General features: G+C 34.4%; 1 protein-coding gene across 3 annotated transcripts; it reads right to left on the bottom strand.

The window, feature by feature from the left end:
- Nucleotides 1-44: 44 nt before the first annotated feature.
- LOC111752028 (killer cell lectin-like receptor subfamily I member 1) lies at nt 45-19,365 on the bottom strand. Of its 3 annotated transcripts, none has more exons than XM_023554300.2 (8): nt 18,946-19,363; nt 17,741-18,068; nt 15,171-15,443; nt 12,862-12,954; nt 12,645-12,710; nt 6,359-6,507; nt 5,910-6,013; nt 45-4,599 (listed from the first exon to the last, which is right to left on the bottom strand). In XM_023554300.2, the coding sequence occupies exons 2-8, from the start codon at nt 17,886-17,888 to the stop codon at nt 4,494-4,496; spliced, it is 939 nt and encodes a 312-aa protein (XP_023410068.2). In that variant the 5' UTR covers nt 17,889-18,068; nt 18,946-19,363; the 3' UTR covers nt 45-4,493. The 3 variants fall into 3 exon arrangements, with proteins under 3 accessions (XP_023410068.2, XP_023410071.2, XP_023410076.2); XM_023554303.2 differs by having other exon boundaries at nt 6,359-6,486; nt 18,946-19,357; XM_023554308.2 differs by lacking the exon at nt 5,910-6,013 and having other exon boundaries at nt 4,487-4,599; nt 18,946-19,365.
- Nucleotides 19,366-19,379: the final 14 nt, after the last annotated feature.

Here is a 19,379-nt window from a genome sequence, read left to right as displayed (position 1 = left end):
GACATTGGGTTTGGTTTATTTATTTTGGGGGGGGGGGTATTACATTACATACCAGTATACACACTAAATGTTAGCTAGAATATCTATATTTTATCAATTTGATAATATCAATAGCAAGGTTGTGGACTAGTTGAGAAACTCACACTCTAGTAGAAATGCAAAATAGCATAGCCCCTTTGGAAAAAAAAATTTGCCAGTTTCTTATAAAGCCCTGGTGACACAGTCATTAAAGCATGGCAGGTAACCAAAAGGTTGGCAATTTGAATCCACTAGCTGCTCCTTGGAAACCCTATGGAGCAGTTGTACTCGGTCCTATACTGTCGCAGTGAATAGGAGTCAACTTGACTGAAATGAGTTGGGTTTTATAAAGTTAAAACATATATTTACTGTTTGGCTCAATAATCCCACTCTTAGATATTTACCAAGGAGAAATCAAACCTATATACGTACAAAAGCTTATATGCAAATATTCATACAAGCTTTACTCATTGTAGTAGGCCTCCAAAGATATGGAGGATCTAAGGCCTGGAGCCTGGTGAATGTTACCCTGTGTGGCAAAAGGAATTTTGCAAATGTGATTAAAATAAGGATTTTCAGATGGGAAGATTTTCCTGGATTATCTGGTTGGGCCCTAAATGAAGAAGGCAATGTGATGACTAAAGCAAGATGCTATACTGCTACTTTTGAAGATGGAAAAAGGGGGCATGAGCCTAGGAAAGCAGAGAATGCAACTCTAGAATCTGGGAAAGGCAATAAATAATAATAATAAACTCTTCCTTACAACCCCTGGGGAAACCCTGGTGGCATAGTAGTTAAGTGCTATGGCTGCCAACCAAAAGCTTGGCAGTTGGAATCCTCCAGGCGCTCCTTGGAAACTCTATGGGGCAGTTCTACTTTGTCCTCTAGGGTCGCTATGAGTCAGAATCGACTCGACGGCAGTGGGTTTGGTTTTTTTTTTTTTTGGTTACAACCCCTGGAGGGATTATGGCCCTGCTGACACCTTGATTTAGACACTTTGAAGCTAATTTCAGGCTTCTAGCCTCCAGAATTCTAAGAGAATAGATGTGTGTTGTTTTGAAGCCACCAAGTCTGTAGTAATTCGTTACAGCATCAGTAGGAAGCTAATACACTCATAACACCAAAAACTATAAACTGTCCAAATGACCATCAACTAATGAATGATTTTACAGTGATGGATTCATGCAACAGAATACTATTTGGCAATACAAGAGGAACAAATTACTGTTGTGTGTGGATGGATCTCAAATGTATCATGAAAAGCGAAAGAATCCAGGCACAAAATTTTACTTTTTGATAATGAGAATAATGTATTCTCATTTCATTTAAATAAAATTTTATTAAAGGAAACACCATAGGGACAGAAAGCAAATCAATAGTTGCCAGTGGCCAGGGATGGAAGTAAGGGATATAGTGAAACGGGGCATAAGCAAAGAGTTGGGTGATGGATGGTAAGGTCCAAGGTTGCTGCTGTGGTTCCATGACTGCACACATTTATCAAAGCTCATTAAAAAAAGACTTAAAATTTCTGAATTTCACTGTGAGAAAAGTACACCTCAAAAAGGTGGTTTAAAAATCTAAGTTATTTCATACCTGATCATCTAGCATTCTTCTACTTCTTTCCAGTAAATTAAATGCAATCTTTTTAAGATCCATAAGAAATTTCGGTGCTTTCCTGCCTGCAGATGATTCCATAGCATCAGTATACATTCAGAAACAAATGCTAGTCTTCCTTTGTGCTTCAAAGAATAACAATGAACATTAATTAAAGGATAGTGGTGAAGAGTTCGGCCGCTAACCAAAAGGTCAGCAGTTCAAATCCACCAGGCACTCCTTGGCGACCCTATGGGGCAGTTCTACTCCATGCTGTAGGGTTGCTATGAGTAGGAATTGACTCCACGGCAACAGGTTAGACTGTTTCAAGTTTTTTTTTTTTTTTTTTTTTTTAACACTTTAAAGATAGTGAAACATCTTTTCTTCTGCATTGTTTCTGATGAAAAATCAATGATAATCTGTATCATTGTTCCACTGAACTGAACATGTCATTTTTCTCTGGCTGAATCCAATGTTTTCTTCCTTTCTAAAATTTCAGTAGTTTGAATATGTACCATTGAGATGCGGTTTCCTATTTTTTAATCTTTCTCTGAGTTGGCTGAGCTTCTTGAAATTTTTTGTAACAGTTTATTTTTTATTATAAAGTTTGGAAAATTTTCAGCCACATTATTGCAAATATTTTTCTACCTCATTGTCTATGATCTATATTGAGACTTTAACTACAAATATGTTAGACAACTTAATGTTATCAAACAGATCAAGGTTTATTAAATATTTTTACACAGTTTTTCAGGTTGGACTTTTTCTACTCTACCTATATTGTATCCACTAATTTTTGTTCTATTATATTCAATTTCTTATTATGCCCTTTCTTTAAATTTTCATTTAGTTTTAGTGTTTTAAATTCTGTAATTTCTATTTGTTTTCCTTTCATAGTTTTATTTCCTTGCTAAGATTCACACTTATTCATTCATTATAACCACGTTTTCTTTTTAAATTCTTGAAAATACAATATCTGCTAAGAAGTTGTCTGATAAGAGGAAAAATTGGTGCATCTCGGGTTTGCTTTTCTGTCTTGAGTATTGGTCACATGTCTTGGCTCATAGACAAGTCTGTCTAGTAACTGGTTGCTTGTAATTTGGAAGTTGTGAAAGATACTTTATGGAGACTCTGGATTCTGTTATGTTCCCAGCGTGTCAGAGACCATGACTCTTCAGAGAAAATATTAGCTCATTTACCTAAGATTAATGAGGAGAATAGGAAAATTATTGTCCCTATTTAAAGATAGCCCTGCTCAATACTCTGGCACTGGCTTTAAACAGACAGCCACTACATTAAATTCCATTTCTAAACAACTTAGTAATAAAGTGATGGGGAAAAAAAAAATAACCCTGTGGTCAGAAATCAAAGCAGTCCATTCGTGTTCGCTGTGTTTAATACCAGTGTCTAATTACTTGCAGACTGATAAGGGACACGGAAAAATTAGAGTACACTGAAAAGAGTGTGAAAATATTTGTGTCCCACCCAAGTGCCTACCAGAGTGTATTCACTGCAGAAGAAACTCTGAATAGACAAGTGGGCAAGCAACCATCTTTGGATATCTCCTAACCTTTTGAAATCTTCAAGTGCTGAACAAGAAACAAAAAAAAAGCTGCTATACAGGCTAGAATTATTGATGCCAATTATCATGGGGATGTTGGTTGCTCCTGTACAATGGGAGTGAAGAGAACTGTCAGGAGCATAGGTGATTTTTTCCGGAGCTTTCTAGTACTGGCTTGTTCAAAAATAAATGTCAATGAGTAACTCTGGTAAAACTATGAAGATAGGGTTTTGGATACTAGGGGAATACAATTTCAGGTGATGTCACCGAATAAAAAATGATGAGCAGGAAAAAGAAACATGAAGTAGGTGGTAAGAAGGAAATTATGACTGTCAAATATGGCCTCGTAAGTGGTTAAACAGGCCTTTAGCTACTACTTTGTGAAAGGAATACTGGTACTGTCCAGCATTACATTATAACTTCCAAACAGGAGTTTGACTATCAATGCCCATAACTCTATGCTGGCTAAAGGATATTTGTGCCTTTTCCATGTTGGAGAAGAAATAATTTTTATCTGTGCAAAGGGCAAAAAATGCATGCTAAGTAGCAAAAAGGGTGAAACCTCCTGGTTATTCTTGATTTATAACACTCCTCTGGAATCTATTCTTCCCTCTTTTTCCTCTGCTTTTCAAGGGTCCCTCTCCAGGTTACATAGTGAATTTCACAACTGGGCAGCATAGAAAAATTGGAAAGCAGGAGCCAGGACATTTGCAGATTTCCGCAGTGCAAATACGCCACCATGGCCCATTTCATGTTATCAACATGAGGTAGCTAAATGCTGAACTGAGAGGAAATGAGCAAAATTGATTCTCTAAAGACAGTACCATCAAGTTTCAGTATACCATTGCCTAAGGATGGTAATGGCATTGCATTGATGCCAGTCTCTGAGTTTCTTAATCTCTCTGGTCTGTTCCAGAAACCAGTTCTCAACTCCGTAAAGGGTCTCTTCATTGAAACTTTTGAGCAATCTCCTGCCAGACTCTGCCTGATATAGAAACCTTCTTTGTATTTGTCATCACTAGGATTTTGCAAAGTGCTTATAGCACATAAAAGATTTTTACTAACTTTTTTAATGAATTAATATGAAGATGAGCTGTGATGGGGAAGATAAGTACCTCTATAAAATCTATGTGTAGTAATTTTTCTTTATTCGCAAATAATTAAAAGCATCAAAAGTAAACTAAATATTCTGAGTTAAGGACAGTAAAAATTATTTAGCAACATTTTATGAAAATTATAGAAAAGCAATAAATAAATTATTTTGTAAATATTTTATTAGATTGAATAAGAATATATGCTAGTGAAACAAATAGTGCTATATTCAAAGTTCACAGACATAACTTTTCCTAGATGAACAGTCGTCAAAATAAGTATACATTCCTCTTACGTATGCACATGTATGGTTTTCCTTTCCAGGAGATTTTACTCTATGAACAAAAAAGAAAAATTAAAAGAAAGAACTGTTATCTGAAAACGCCAATTTTATCTCAAAATTACCAACCAGTTAACAAAAGTTAAAAAAGAATAAAACAACAAAGAAACATTAAATCAAGAACAAAAATGAAACTCCTTGAAGGTTGATGGCCTTAAATTACAAAATGTTGTGTTGAACAGAAAATACTAGTCAGTGACTAATTCCATCCTGTTTGTTAAGTGGAAGTATGAGTCAAATAACAAATAAAGACAATAAAATACAATAAAGGTTTATGTAATTTGAAAACTTACTTAAAACGAAGCATAAACTGATCCTCAGTGTCCAGTAAAGTTAAAAATATAAAAGACCCCAAATGGAAATTGCTTCAAAAGTGCCAACCACGTTCCCGCAATTATGTCCCACACACTGGTTCTTGTATATTACGATGCTTTCCTTTTTTCCTGTTTCTCTTTCTGTGTCCTATACAGGTAACTCCAAAAAGTCCCACATACTCTTAGAAGAGTTCAGTTACCTCTTTATTTACTCTTGTTTTAACGTTATACCAGCCACTTTTTACGCCTCTGAACCTCATAAAAACAAAAACCAAACCCAGTGCCGTCCAACTGATTCCGACTCATAGCGACCCTATAGGACAGAGTACGACTGCCCTCTAGAGTTTCCAAGGAGCGCCTGGCGGATTCGAACTGCCGACCTTTATGGGTAGCAGCCTGTAGCGCTTATCCACTATGCCACCAGGGTTTCCGAATAGGTAGTATGTAATTCTCGTTCTAAGGCGTTAGGGTAAAAGTGGGTCCCTTCTGAAATGTGTGAAGCTCAGCAGTTGGTGCCTAATTATTGTGTAGGTTGAGCAGTCTTAGGCGATGCTTCCTGGAGGTGTTAGTTTTGTAAAACTTTTGCCTTATTTTCCTTTATTTCTGTGACAAGAGGCTTGCAAGCATAATTATGACTTTCCTGTGTGATTTTTAGGGAGCCCTAATGAGTTTCTTTTGGTTTTTCTGTGTCATATTTAGAAAACTAGAGGTTCCCCATGTAACCCAAGTGGAAATGGACCCACAATAAATTCTCTATTTAGTTCTTATTGATATATTTTATACCACAGATCCATGACGTCAGAGTGCCCCTTTGCCTTATTGGTGACTTGTATTACCAGATCATATTTCTCAAAAGCCATATTACCAACCAAAATTTAAACAAACTCAATTAGTAAGCATGTATTCCAATACTAAAAACACATGCAACCAAAAATAAATTTTTTTAAATAATAATTTGGTAATGAAAGGGTTGTCCAAACACGGTACTTACAGGCTTTGGTTCACTCGTGTGCCATCTTTCCATAATAAGGACCTATCAGTTTTGTTCTGTTTGAGATTTATCCACCCTTCTATTCCAAACAATCTCAAGATTTTCTATGGGGGAAAAAAATCATATACCAGAAAATGGTGTATATTATGGTCTACTCCTTCCTGACTCAAGAGCTGGCGTTCTGCCAAGAGTTTACACACGTCTCAGTATACATAGGTTTTTTTCTCAAGTTATCTTCTCATTTGTTAGTTTGGTTTGCTTGTGGCATTGACTATTCAGATGATCGTATTCCTCTAATTTCTCTCTAAGAAAGTCAAGTTAAAGTAAGAAAATATAACACACTGATGAGAATCTTCAATGTTTCCCTTATTATGCTGCTAATCACTGATGCTTCCAAACTAAATATAGTTATTGCATGCATCTAGTTATAGCAGGAGAATATTCCCTACCAGCTCTTCTGTGGTACCTATCTTCAGAAGATGGAAATTCAGTTCTTCACAGGCAGCGTAGCTTTCTGGCCAGGTTGTGTTTCCATTGAAAAGATAAACACACCTATTTTCAAATCCAATCCAGTGGTCTAAACAAAGATCAATGGAACCTTTTAGGAAATGTAAGAATATCAAGATTTGTATTCTATATTATGAATAACAACACAATTTCTTGATATTATAAGATGTATTTTCAATACACATTGATATTAAAAATATATTAGATAGTAAAAAGTTCTGTAGGAGTTCTAAGCTGTCTTTACACAACTCTTAGCTCACAATATTTGTTAATTTTTTAATTTTTCAATTTAATAATTGTTATAAAATTATACTCCTGGGGAAAATACAGTTCAAATAATGCTATGAACATATTTGATGTGATTTAAATTATCCCTACATATTTAAATGGATAAACTATATGTCATTAAAAAAAAATTTTATAGGAACATAAAAAGTAGTTAGCAAACTATTCAAATTTTTTGGAGGCATTTATTGTCAATAGTTTTAAATGTATAGAAAAAAGTCAGTAATTTTAAAAACTTATGCTCCAAATATTTAATAAGTAATTATAATTTTCACATTTTTCCAACCTTTTTTATAATCATCAAAAATATAAAGTTATTTTTGTTCTGAAAAACACTATTACATTTCATTCTTTGAGAAGAAAAGTTGGTGTATATCCTTTGCATCAACCCATCAAGGCCATACACCCACACCGACACACACAAATGTGTGCATATGTGTAGAGATATAAGAATATATTAATCTACATTTTTATTAACCTGTTGAGATGATATCAATATCTTTTTCAATCAACATTATTTTTTGCAGGGATTATTCATGTTGAGAAGGTAGATCAAGATCGATAATGTTAATATTTCTATCAAATGTCATTAGCTGAATATACAAGTTACCCAAGTACTTGAATTTATGGTTAATGTATTTTTTTAATTTTTTTCCCTTTTTACGGAATTCTGTAACAAACATTTTAAGGTAAATAGTGATAATTTGTATAGAAGGAGAATTTGTAAAGAAGGCACATGTTTGATTTTACTCTTAATACAATTTCCCCAACAGTACATATGACTTCCTTTAATCTACTTCTTTTGTTAACATTATTAAATTTTCAGATTTTTAAAAATCTACACCAACCATTAGATTTGAAATGATGTGCCACTGTATAACAAAAATATTCTCTAACTGCCAGCAAAAGTGAGCATCTTTTCACATATTAATTATACTTTGAATTTCAACTTTTACGCTTTTTCTCATTCATAACTTTTGTCCCCACCCCCACACTACAGGTTGCTTTATTTTTGTGGGTTTTTTTCTTTTTTTCTCTTTTTCTTCTTTATTTGAATATTCTACATACTAGTCTTTTGTTGATAATACCCATTTAAATGCCTTCCCTCAAGCTACAGAGCATCTTTGATGTTGCTGACATGCTTGACGTTTTCATTCATCACAGTGACGTTTTCAAAAACTTCATTGCAGTCTTATTTACTTATGTCTATATTTTTTGTCTCAGTAAATCCTTTCCAATTTCCACATTATATGACTAATATTTTCTTCTTTATTTTCTGATACATATTTATTTTTGTATTACGTTTTTTAATGCATCTGCAATTTAGTTTTGTGTCTGGTATGAATGAGAGCATCTGCTTGTATTTTATTTTGTTCATAGAGATAGTGAATCTATTCAACATCAAACATTGAATAATTTGCCTGTTCGCACTGATTCGTGTGTATCTTAGATTGCTAGTGCTGCTGTACCAAAAATATCACAAGCAGGTGGTTTAATGAACGTAAATTTATTTTCTTGTAGTTTGGGGGGCTAGAAGTCTGAATACAGGGCCCTAGCTCTAGGGTAAAGGTCTCTCTTTGTTGTCTCTGGGAGGAAATAGAGCCCTTTCAGTTTCTGTAGATTCAGAATTCCTGGATTCCTTGGCTGTTTCTACGTGGTGTGTATTTTCCCCTCTGTGCTTGCTTCTCTGTGCCTAGCATGTTCTTTTCATACCTCAAACTGAGTTGATTTAACAGACATCCTACACTGACATGGGCTCATTACCATAACAAAGAAAACCCTAACCCCAAATGGGATTACATCCACAGATATAAGCATTAAGATTCCAGTATACATTTTGGGGGGACATAATTCAATTTTGAAGAGTGTAGTTCAAATATCTTGTTTTGAAAAGTTTTCGCTGACCATCTATGAAAATAGAAAACCTTTTCTAGTTACATTTCATCTAAATGCGACATGTATTTCCTTCATAGCAATCAGCATATCAGAAAAAAAAATCTACTTTTGTTTTAACTAATACGTTTTATCCTCTCATAATTAGATCTGGTGCAGTGGTTAAAAGCTACAGCGAACTAGGGCTGCTGAACAAAAGGCCAGCAGTTCAAATCCATCAGGCGCTCCTTGGAAGCCCTGTGGAGCAGTTCTACTCTGTCCTATAGGGTCGCTATGAGTTGGAATCAACTTGACAGCAACAGGTTTGGTTTTGTTTTTAATTGTGAAGCCTCAGACCTTTTACACTGCTGTTATGTGTTTGTGTTCCCCCCCAAAAAGCTACGTTTAGGTACTTACGTGTCTGTGAATGTGACCTTATTTGGAAATAGCATTTTTGCAGATGTAATTAGTTAACATGAAGTCATACTAGACAAGACTTCGCCTAATCAAATATAACTAGTGTCTTTTTAAGAGGAGGAGAATGACATGTGAAGACAGCCACAAAGGAAGGGTAACCATATTAAGACTGAGGCAGAGATTGGAGGTATGCTGCTACGAACAATGCCTGGGACTGCCAGAAACTGAAAGAAACAAAAAAGGATCTTCCTCTAGAGCCTTTGGAGAGAGCATGGCCCTGCCAACACCCTGACTTCAGACTTCTAGCTTGCAGAACTGTGAGAGAATAAATTTTTGTCTTTTTCTTTCTGCATCCCACTTAGGTGAGTGGTGTCTGGAGTCTTAAAAGCTAGCAAGTGGCCATCTAAGATGCATCAGTTGGTCTCAACCCACTTGGAGCAAAGGAGAATGAAGAATACCAAAGGCACAAGGTCAATATGAGCCCAAGAAACAGAAAGGGCCACATAATCCAGAGACTACATCAGCCTGAGACTGGAAGAACTAGATGGTCTGGCTACAACCGATGACTGCCCTGGCAGAGAACAAAACAGAGAATCCCTAATGGAGCAGGAGAACAGTGGGATGTGGACCTCAAATTCTTGAAAAAAGGCCAGAATTAATGGTCTGACTGAGACTATATGGGATCCCAGAGCTCATGGTCCCCAGACCTACTGTTAGCCAAAGACTGGAACCATTGCCAAAGCCAGCTGTTCAGACAGAGATTGGACTGGACTATATGACAGAATATGATACTGGTGAGGAGTGAGCTTTCTTGGCTCAAGTAGACACATGAGACTATGTGGGCAGCTCCTGTCTAGAGGCAAGATGAGAAGGCAGTGGGGGACAGGAGATGGTTGAATGGACATGGGGAATACAGGGTAGAGAGGAGGAATGTGCTGTCTCAGTAGGGGAAGAGCAGCTAGGAGTACATAGCAAGGTGTATATAAGCTTTTGTATAAGAGACTGACTTGATTTGTAAACTTTCACTTAAATAAATTTTTTAAAAAAATTTTGTTTGTTTTCTTTTTATAAGCCACCCAGTTTGTGGAATTTTGCTTATGGAAGCCCCAGGAAACTATAACCTTTCTGTCTAGAATAGAACCTTGTAAAATGTGCAGAACACATTTTCATTGAATAGACTGGCACTCATGATCAAATTATTTGTCACTTATACAAGTCTTATTTATGTATCTTAAGCAATATTAATAGGCTTTTTCCCCATATTTGTCCTGCTTTTTTCCTTTTAGAGTAATATCTAGCAATTGTTTTTGTAAAATGTATTTCATGTGTAGCATTATTTTAAACTGATTTAATCACCCATAGATAATAGACCACAAACTCTGAATCTAGCACACTGAGTTTGAAGGAATTCTTACCCTATGTTGGTGACAAGTACAGACGCTGATTCATAGCAACCTTATAGGAGAGTAGAACTGCCCCCATGGGGTTTCCAAGGTCGTAATCTTTACAGAAACAGACTACCACATCTTTCTCCCTCAGGATGGCAACCGAGTGCTTAAGCCCACACCACCAGGGCTCTCTATTAAGATTACCAGGGCTCTCTATTAAGATTAATCAAAAAAAACCAAACCCACTGCTGTAGAGTCGATTCTGACTCAAACCAAATAAAACCCTATGGAGCAGTTCTACACTGTAACGCATGGGGTCTTCATGAGCTGGAATGAACTAAGTGGCAACAAACAAGTCGGTCACTATAAATTGTTCACAGAAAGTCTCCTAATCTCATACAGCCTTCACTTAGTGATACCTTCGACCATTCATCTGTTCCAGGAATACTTTTGGCTTTTGGTGTTCACTGTGCTACTGGCAAGCTCTTTTGCATTTAGTTCCATCATCTTAACGTAGCCTTGCATTCATTCTGTTTTTCTAGGCCCATTTTTTCCTGCTAATTTTGAACTAATTTACCTTTATTACTTTAGTTTTCATTTAAGTGAAAGTTGTATTTTGTTTTGTTTTGTTTTTGAATAACCTTGAACTTAAAAAAAGCTAACAGACTCAACAAATTACTAATGCTGTCCTCCTAACAAACATTTTTTTCATAAAAACATGCCTCTAATTACTTCCCTTTCATTTGACCTTTTTTTTTTTTTTAGCTAGCTAATTAGACACGATTATGCTCCAACTTGCAACTGATCACAGGGATGGTGCAGGACCGGGCAGCATTTTGTTCCATTGTGCATGGGTTTGGCATGAGTTGGGATAACTGGATGGCGGTTAACAACAAAAATAACATTTTAAACTGTTATAACTTTCTTAGACATACCTAGGTGTTTACATTTTTTTTTCATGCTGACATGATATTCCTTCTCTCTGAAGTACAGCCTTCAGTGCCTTCAATGTGGTTCACGTTCTCAACTTCTCTATTTCATAAAATGTTTTTGTTTCATCATCATTAATGGCTGATAGTTTAGCTGTTTAAAACCCCACGTTGACATTTACTTATTATTTCTCTTAGCACTTTGAAGATATTATTCTACTGTTGCCCTCCAGTGTAGTTAAGAAAGGAGCTGTCCATTTAAATTGCCATCGTTCGTAGGGAATCAGCAGTACTCTACAGCAGCAATGAAGGTCTTCTCTTTGTCATTTGTGTTCTTCAGTTTCACCGCAATGTTTCTAAATGTTTTGCTTTGCACGTTTGTGACTTCCATCTATGACTAAAAATTCTTATAAGACATTATTTTATAAATATGCCTTTTCCCACATTCTCTCATATCCTCTCCTTTAATTTACTTTGGAGGTTAGTGGGTTTGCTAAGCCTATTTTTCAAATGTCCTTTAAATTTAATTTTGAGTTATTATAAAGAAAGTGTCTGTGAACATTTGTGCACTAGTGTTTTGTGGACATATTTTCATTTCTCTTATTTAACTAAGACCTGAAACACTGGGTGTGTGGGAGAGTGTCAGTTGCTCCACATCCTCACTGAAAGTTGGTATCGCCTATCTTTCCAAATTTTAGCCATTTCAGTGGATATGTACTGGTAACTCATTGTGATTTTAATTTTTTCCCAGATTATTTCCTCTCTGTTTGATTTTGATTTTAAAACTAGTGAATAGATTAAAAAAAAAAAAAACAGCAATATGACTGGCATATATTGATTATTCAGTATATTTTAAATCCCATTTTTATCCATATAATAATAAAATTAGAAATAACAATACTTACCTTATATATTTTTGTTTTACCTTATATTTGGAAACCCTGGTGGCATAGTGGTTAACTGCTACAGCTGCTAACCAAGAGGTTGGCAGTTCAAATCTGCCAGGCACTCCTTGGAAACACTTTGGGGCAGTTCTACTCTGTCCTATAGGGTCACTATGAGTCAGAATCGGCTTGACGGCAGTGGGTTTGGTTTTTTTGGTTTACCTTATATGTGCAATACTTTGAGTCTTTTCACCTTCTCCTGTGTCATCTTTCTTATTTCATCCAATATGAGCATTTCCCCGATAAGGTATTTAATATAAAATAATAACCAATTCTTGAAACTGCATTTTCCACCACGATAAATTACTGAAGCTTTGAGGATTTGAGGAAGCTATAACTTTTAGCCCCAATAATGACAAGTGTTAGAAGTAGACTGGTAGAATTAATACTCACCATTCATTGAAGACAGGGTAGGAATAAATGATGTTTTTCTGTTTTGCTCTCCTTTGCTAGAAAATACTGTGATAAAAAATTATGCAGTAATTAATGATATTCAGAGAAAAATTATTAAACAATGTGAAAATTCAGTCTTCGCAGGAAATCATTGAAATATGTAGCATTGCTGATATGATGGCTATAATGAGAATAAATTATTTTCATAATTACTTACAGTTTGCAAGCAAGATACCCACTGTTGTCATCAAGACAACACACAAGACTCCTAAAGTTCCAGTTATCACGTGCAATGCTGAAGATTGTGGGTCTGATAATAAAGGAAAGGGAGACAGTGATTGAATTTAATTTTCCAGATGTCAGCAAATACAAATTTTAAGACCATTATGCCTCACTCTCAGAGGGAAACTTTCAGTTTTCTAATTCTTGAACATGTTCATCCTAACTACAACTATTTTCATCCACGTTGTGAAAACCAGTGCTTTGACCCCTAAATTTTCACCCTCATATTTAGTTATTTTGATCTCATTTTTCTCCCTGTCCAGCTTCAATTTCCACAACATCTTTGAGCATTCTGTGCCTAGTGTTTTACGAATGATTATTTCTGGATAATCCTAAATCTTCCTCTTTCTGCTAGTAAACTGGGAAATTAAGTACACCTACAGAAAACAAGTCATGCAAATAAAACTTCACCATAGAAATAAAAAATATTGATTTCTAAATTCCAATGAACTTTAACATTCATTTATTCATCAACCAACTAATAAATATTTATTAAAGTGCTATGAGTAAACAACAGCATATTTTTCTTTTTGCTGAGATAAGAAATAAATGTCATAAATTTTATCAAGCAGATATGGATTTGTTACCAGATTTTAATCTAGGTCTATGGGGACAGGAAAACTTCTCAAAAAAATAAATAAATAAATATTGCACTGAGATTGGAAGAAAAGAAGGAATTAATTATTTCTTGAAGCATGAAATGTATTAGTGGCTTTCCATCCTGAAGGGCAGCATCAATAAAGGCCCTTGGATAAGAGCAACCTTGCTGCATTCACAGAACTGAAATTATAGTCAGGCTGGATCTTAGAACAAAGAAGTGAATGAAGGTGGAGAGATGCAAGGTATCCTGTAGGAATGAGTATATTATGCTGTATTTTGTTTTGGTTTTTGCTTTTTTTAATTTTAAGAACAATAGAAAGTTTTGCAGACTTGTTTTTAAAAAAAATTCTTGATCATTTTGCTTACAGCATAAAGAACGAATTGAAAAGTGCCTAGAATTGAAGTGGAAAGACCTTTTGGAAGGCTGTTGTAGTAATCTTGAAGAAAAAAAAGATGGATTTCAGTCAAAGAGGAGAGGTGCAGGCTGGTTTGGACATAGCCTGCTTGGTAATCACTAACTTGAATGAGGTAAGGAAAGAGTGAGTGGAGTCGAAGTCAACTTCCAAGCCTGAGGATTGAACAACTATGTAGCTCAACACAATTCCCTACCAAACATCAAGCTCCTTAATCTAAACAGATAGACATACTTCTTACTTTACCAAAAAGTTGAGGCCCGCAGACATGAATTTCCTTAACTTGTTCTACCCCCCATACCTTCATATATGGATATTACTATTCATATATTCCTATCCAATTCTCATTACCTTCCTTTTAGTTTCAGAAGATGAACAATTGCTGTAAGATTCAATTAAAAATCTTTCATATGTCCTCTTCACTCCAGCCACATAGTGTCCATTGGCAATGTAACCTACTCATGTAATGCTTTCTGTCAGTACTTTCCCAATTTCTCCCCAGAGATCCAGGCTCTTATACTTAATTTCATCATGGACATTTCCCTCTGAACTATCAAGAGACATTTTAGATGCTATATATCATCTGGTTTTACTGTACTAATTATTATCTATAGCTTAATTTTCTTAAGGGTAAGATGACCAATTACTCAAATCATTTAAGACAGAAACCTTACAACGTTTTGTTCATTTCTCTCCTTTACTACCACCATCCAAACAAATGTGGAGTCATTTAATTTTACCTCCACTACGTTAAGCCTTTTTCCTGTAATCTCTCTTTACTGTCACAATAAATTCTGTTAGTTCTTCTAAGCCAGTGATCATTGCTTCTTCGTCTGTTAGTCCTCATAGCAAGCCCAGAGCCAGCCCATAGTAAAAGTTCAATAAATACTTTGGGACTGAATTAGATAGAACTGAATTGCAAGCTAACATTAAGAATTATTTTTTAAAATAGCATGAAAAATAAACTTAGAATATATGCAGTCTTCATACAATTAAAGAACTAGTTCTTACAGATAATAACAGGCTCTGTTAGATTCTGGGTCAATGATATTTTAGAGGAAATGAGCACAGTGGAGTTCTATTTTAGACACAACCTGTTCTATGGTATTCTGAAATAGTGAGGGTGCTGAAGGTTTTTAGTGTAATGGGGCAATTTTATAAGGTTTTGAGTGAAGAAATCTTCTAAAGCCAAGAATCAATATCTAGCCAAATAATAAAATAACTTTAGTACCTTTCCTTTTTTCTCTAAGTTGGAGATGAGAAGATTTATGACATTTCAGTTCCACATAGATCACCTCCTGTTCACTTGACATGACAGTGCTCTGGTCAGTCTTGGGTATTTTTTGCTTCTCTTGAGATCTGGAAAAATTCCATTCTGTGCATGATGCTTCTTGCCTGGATACTATACCTTTGTTTTGCTTATTCTTAGGCATTTTTTTTTCCTGAAAAGTCTTGAATTGCTTCAGCTCAGTCTCGGTAATTTGGTGCTTTTTCTTCTTAATGTCTATGCAATAGAAATGTGAGGAAAAGAGTTAAGTAGTTATCGTATCAGGTCAAGTGGTGAGAAATGCATCCATTCTGGCATAATATTTAAGGCATGAAAAGGAAGGAATGAGTCTAAATTTCTCTCCCAACTTTATAGTTCTCTTTATTCAGAAGAATATCTTTAAACTCCTTTAGTGAGTTATTATGCTTCTAACGTCTCTTTTCCTCTTGGAAAAGAACATGGACAATGGTTAAAACACAACTACATTAATTAAGAATTGAAGATTTTAATCAGATACTAAATCTTTTTATTTTAAATCAGATTGATATAAAGTTTATTTTATCATTGAAATAATTTATTATTCAGTGGATAATAGAATTTAGTGAATAATAGATTATTGTTATTAATAGGCAGAAAACATCTCTCCCTCAAGAACTGGGTAAAATTCCACATTTGTAACATAACCATGTATCTCTCAGTCTGCAGCCTACCCTTTTTCCTACCCAACCAGATCATATTTACTTATAAGCACCCGCACACACGCAAACACACAGAGAGGCCCACAACTTAGACCATCTAAATTAATATGACAATGCCAATGAACAAAGAAAATAAATAGAAAGTTCACAAAATACAATAAATACATGAAAAGTTCAATCTCATTAATAAAGAAACACAAGTTAAAATGATGGAATAATTTCACACGTGAGATTGCTGACTAAACAATTAATAATTTTTGGAACTGGCAAGTGGTTGTGAGTACAAATTATTTATCAATATTTATTAAAGCATAAAATATACAGATTTTTGATTAGCGATTCCATTTTAAACAATTTAGCCTACCTACATAAAGATTCCCCAAATATTCAAAGTTATGCAACATGGGTTTTTGTTTTTTTTTTTTTTTTTCCGGAACAGGTTGGAAATAGAAAATAAAACTATTAACAACAGAAGTGTCCATAATTAAGGGAGTTGTTAAAAAAAGTTTTGGTGAACACCAGAAGACCACAATTTTTTAAATATAACAAATACTATAAAGCAAAATAATAGACTTGTAATGTGCTATGTAATTTGTGCGTAGGGTTTTGAAGTACTTATACATTGCTTTTGATTTTATTGGAAATTAAAGAACATATGCTAAAAGCTGCCCAAAAGTAAAATGCTGATTCTTTAAAAATATTCAGTAACAAATATTTTATACATAGAACCTTTCCTGCATCTATGATCATTTGCTAAGAATAAATTTCCAGCACTGAAAAAACTGGGATAAAATAATAAAAACATTAAGGATTTTTAACACTTTGTCATTTTTTTCTTTTTTTCCAAAAGTGTTTGGCCAATTCACATATCTGCTAGTTAATTTAAGGACAAATGAGATGGTAAGAGCGTTGTTTAAATATTTGGGAAAAAAATTAAATGATTTTTGTACCCAGGAGAGAAAGAAAGATAACTATCATTGTTAAGAATAGATAATGGAATAAAAATTATCTAAGATAAGTTAAAAAGTGGTAGATTCAGATGGAAAACTGGTTCAAAATTGGAGCATTACATAGACTTAATCACTAATTTCACAAAATGCACTCAAATTTCAAAGAAAATAAAATGTGAAATGTAAACTGTGAAACAATAAAACAATAAAAACTTAAAGGATTCAAAGAAAGTACAAGTAAATAATTATAAATTTTGAACCTCACACACAGAAGGAAAAGAAATATAAAAGAGGTAGAACTACAAAAAAATCATTTTTGTTCATAGTGTCTTTTTATCATAAATAAGCACATTCAAATACTTTTATTTCATCACTAATTAAATAAATGCAAAAATATTAATGATATATCATTCTTACATATCAAATCCGTAAATATTGATAAAACAAATAAGATTTAACATAGCTGGAAAACGTGCAAAAAACAGATATTCATTCATGTATGTTTTGGTTAATCTATAAATTGGCCCCACTTTTCCTGAAAGTAATTTGCCAAATGTATTTAAAAACAGATATATGCACCCATTAATCTGATATTTCAAAATAGTGATGAAATGATGGCTTATTCAATACATTAATTTGAGAAAAGAAATAGGGCAGTTGGAAAAATAAAAAGCCAAGACCAAAAAAAACAGTAAAAAGGATAACTAGGTTCAGACCTCGCGCCATTACTTACAAAATGAACACATAACAAATTTTTACAGAAATTATTTTCCCCCCTAAACTACCATTTATTATATTCTAGTTAAGAGCTGAGATTAGCTTCCAAGAGTGACCTACATTTTTAACTTGTAGAGAAAAGCAAATAAGTGAAAGCAATCATACTCACCGACTTGAAGTATAAATCTGAAATTTTTGTAGGAGAATGACAGACATGAATCAAGGTAAAATTTGGGCAGGGTGGACTTAATAAAACTGTACAGCAGGCTATCTGGTATAAGAACTTCCAGGCGAGATTTTAGGTTAAAAACAAACATCTGATAGTGCTGTTTAATAGAAGAGTCTGTGGAAAACTACAAAGGAAGTTCTCATGCAGCTGCTTATGTACAGTTTACCTCCTTCACAAAACACTTGTCTGTATTTGGCTGTGAAGATGTGGCTTTAGTCTGCCATGATCTTTGATAACTTGGAAACATATTTCATAAATCAAAAACTTCCTGTTTAAAATAAATGAGAGAAAGATTGAATTTAAAGACTGCTTAATGAGAATGTCCCCATGCCATGTCTGAGCTCTTAAATGAAAAATGAATAAAAATTGCATATTGCATCAGAAGTTACATAGAACTAAAGTACCACCAGATATGGAGAAGTATATGTAGATTCGTCAAAATAGAAATTAAATTTTTGTTCTCAGTGGTTAAATTATAATATAGCAACTGATATCAAAAACTGTTGCACGACATTTACAATGTGTTTATTATAGCATAATATAACAACCTAATATAGTAATATCTATAATACAATAATAATATAGTAACATAATATTTACAAATAACTATATAATTTGAAAAATTAGGTATAATATATAATGTTATATACATTATATATTATAATAATAATATAGTAAGATAATATATATATAAAAATAACAGTATACAATTTGAAAAACTTTGGTAGTAACCAGACTATGGGTATGAAAGAAATTATCTTACTATAAATTTCCAAATTTGCTTTCTTACTAGGTTTTACCTGATCACTCAGAACCATACTACTGGTTATCATCACACTGCTCCAGCCTCTCCCACTAATGTATGAGCCTTCTCTACAAGTTCATTTTTCCTCTCCTAATTACTGACTGCTACATCCTCCTGGGATTCTATTCATTCATCAGTGATGATGAATCACTGTCTTTCATGTTTATAGTCTTCCTATAACCTGGCCACTCATCTCCTAGCCTCTTCGCCTCTAGAAAAAACCTCTTCATTCTGCTTCATCCAGCCACTCCCATGGGAACACCTTGGTTTTTGTCATAGTCTCCAAATGTCTCAGTTCAAAAATTTCTTAAAGCCTCATGCCCTTCACACACACTCTCACCTTTCTAGCTGGTTCGTTCATGTCTTTCCAACATGAAAATTATCTCATTAACATCTCCAGTCCTATCTCCAGCTCTATTTTGTCCCAGTCTCAGTTGGCTTCTCTCTTCAGTTTTCTCCTGTCCAGCCTGATTCCATGATATGTTATTTCAAAAGACTTTTGCCTATGCTCTAAAATCTCTTAAACATTTTTGGTCTTGCTTCTTAAGAAAAATCATAATCCTGTATGTAATCAATGATCTATTTCTCTCTGTCAATGCCTGACAAGCCAAGTGCTGTCAGAATAGTTCAGATTTGTTGCACTATAAATTCACTGTCACCCACAGCAGAGGCATATCTAAGACATGGCATGTCGGGCATGTGTCCTTGGCACCACTTGAAGGGTGGGGACCACTGAGCCATTTCTACTAATCATTGCAGTTTCCATCATCAGCT

This window comes from Loxodonta africana, chromosome 4, assembly GCF_030014295.1.
Source record: "Loxodonta africana isolate mLoxAfr1 chromosome 4, mLoxAfr1.hap2, whole genome shotgun sequence".
In the NCBI taxonomy this organism is placed as follows: domain Eukaryota; kingdom Metazoa; phylum Chordata; class Mammalia; order Proboscidea; family Elephantidae; genus Loxodonta; species Loxodonta africana.
This window is presented reverse-complemented; position numbering and strand designations above follow the sequence as displayed.

What these genes read in the sequence shown, in the direction of transcription:
- LOC111752028 (XM_023554300.2), bottom strand. Translation starts at nt 17,888, where the DNA reads ATGTTTGTTTTTAACCTAAAATCTCGCCTGGAAGTTCTTATACCAGAT. An exon ending in CAGATTTATACTTCAAGTCG is followed by an intron (nt 15,444 to 17,740) that starts GTGAGTATGATT and finishes TCTATTGCATAG; the next exon opens with ACATTAAGAAGAAAAAGCAC. An exon ending in TAGGTACCACAGAAGAGCTG is followed by an intron (nt 6,014 to 6,358) that starts GTAGGGAATATT and finishes TTTCCCCCATAG; the next exon opens with AAAATCTTGAGATTGTTTGG.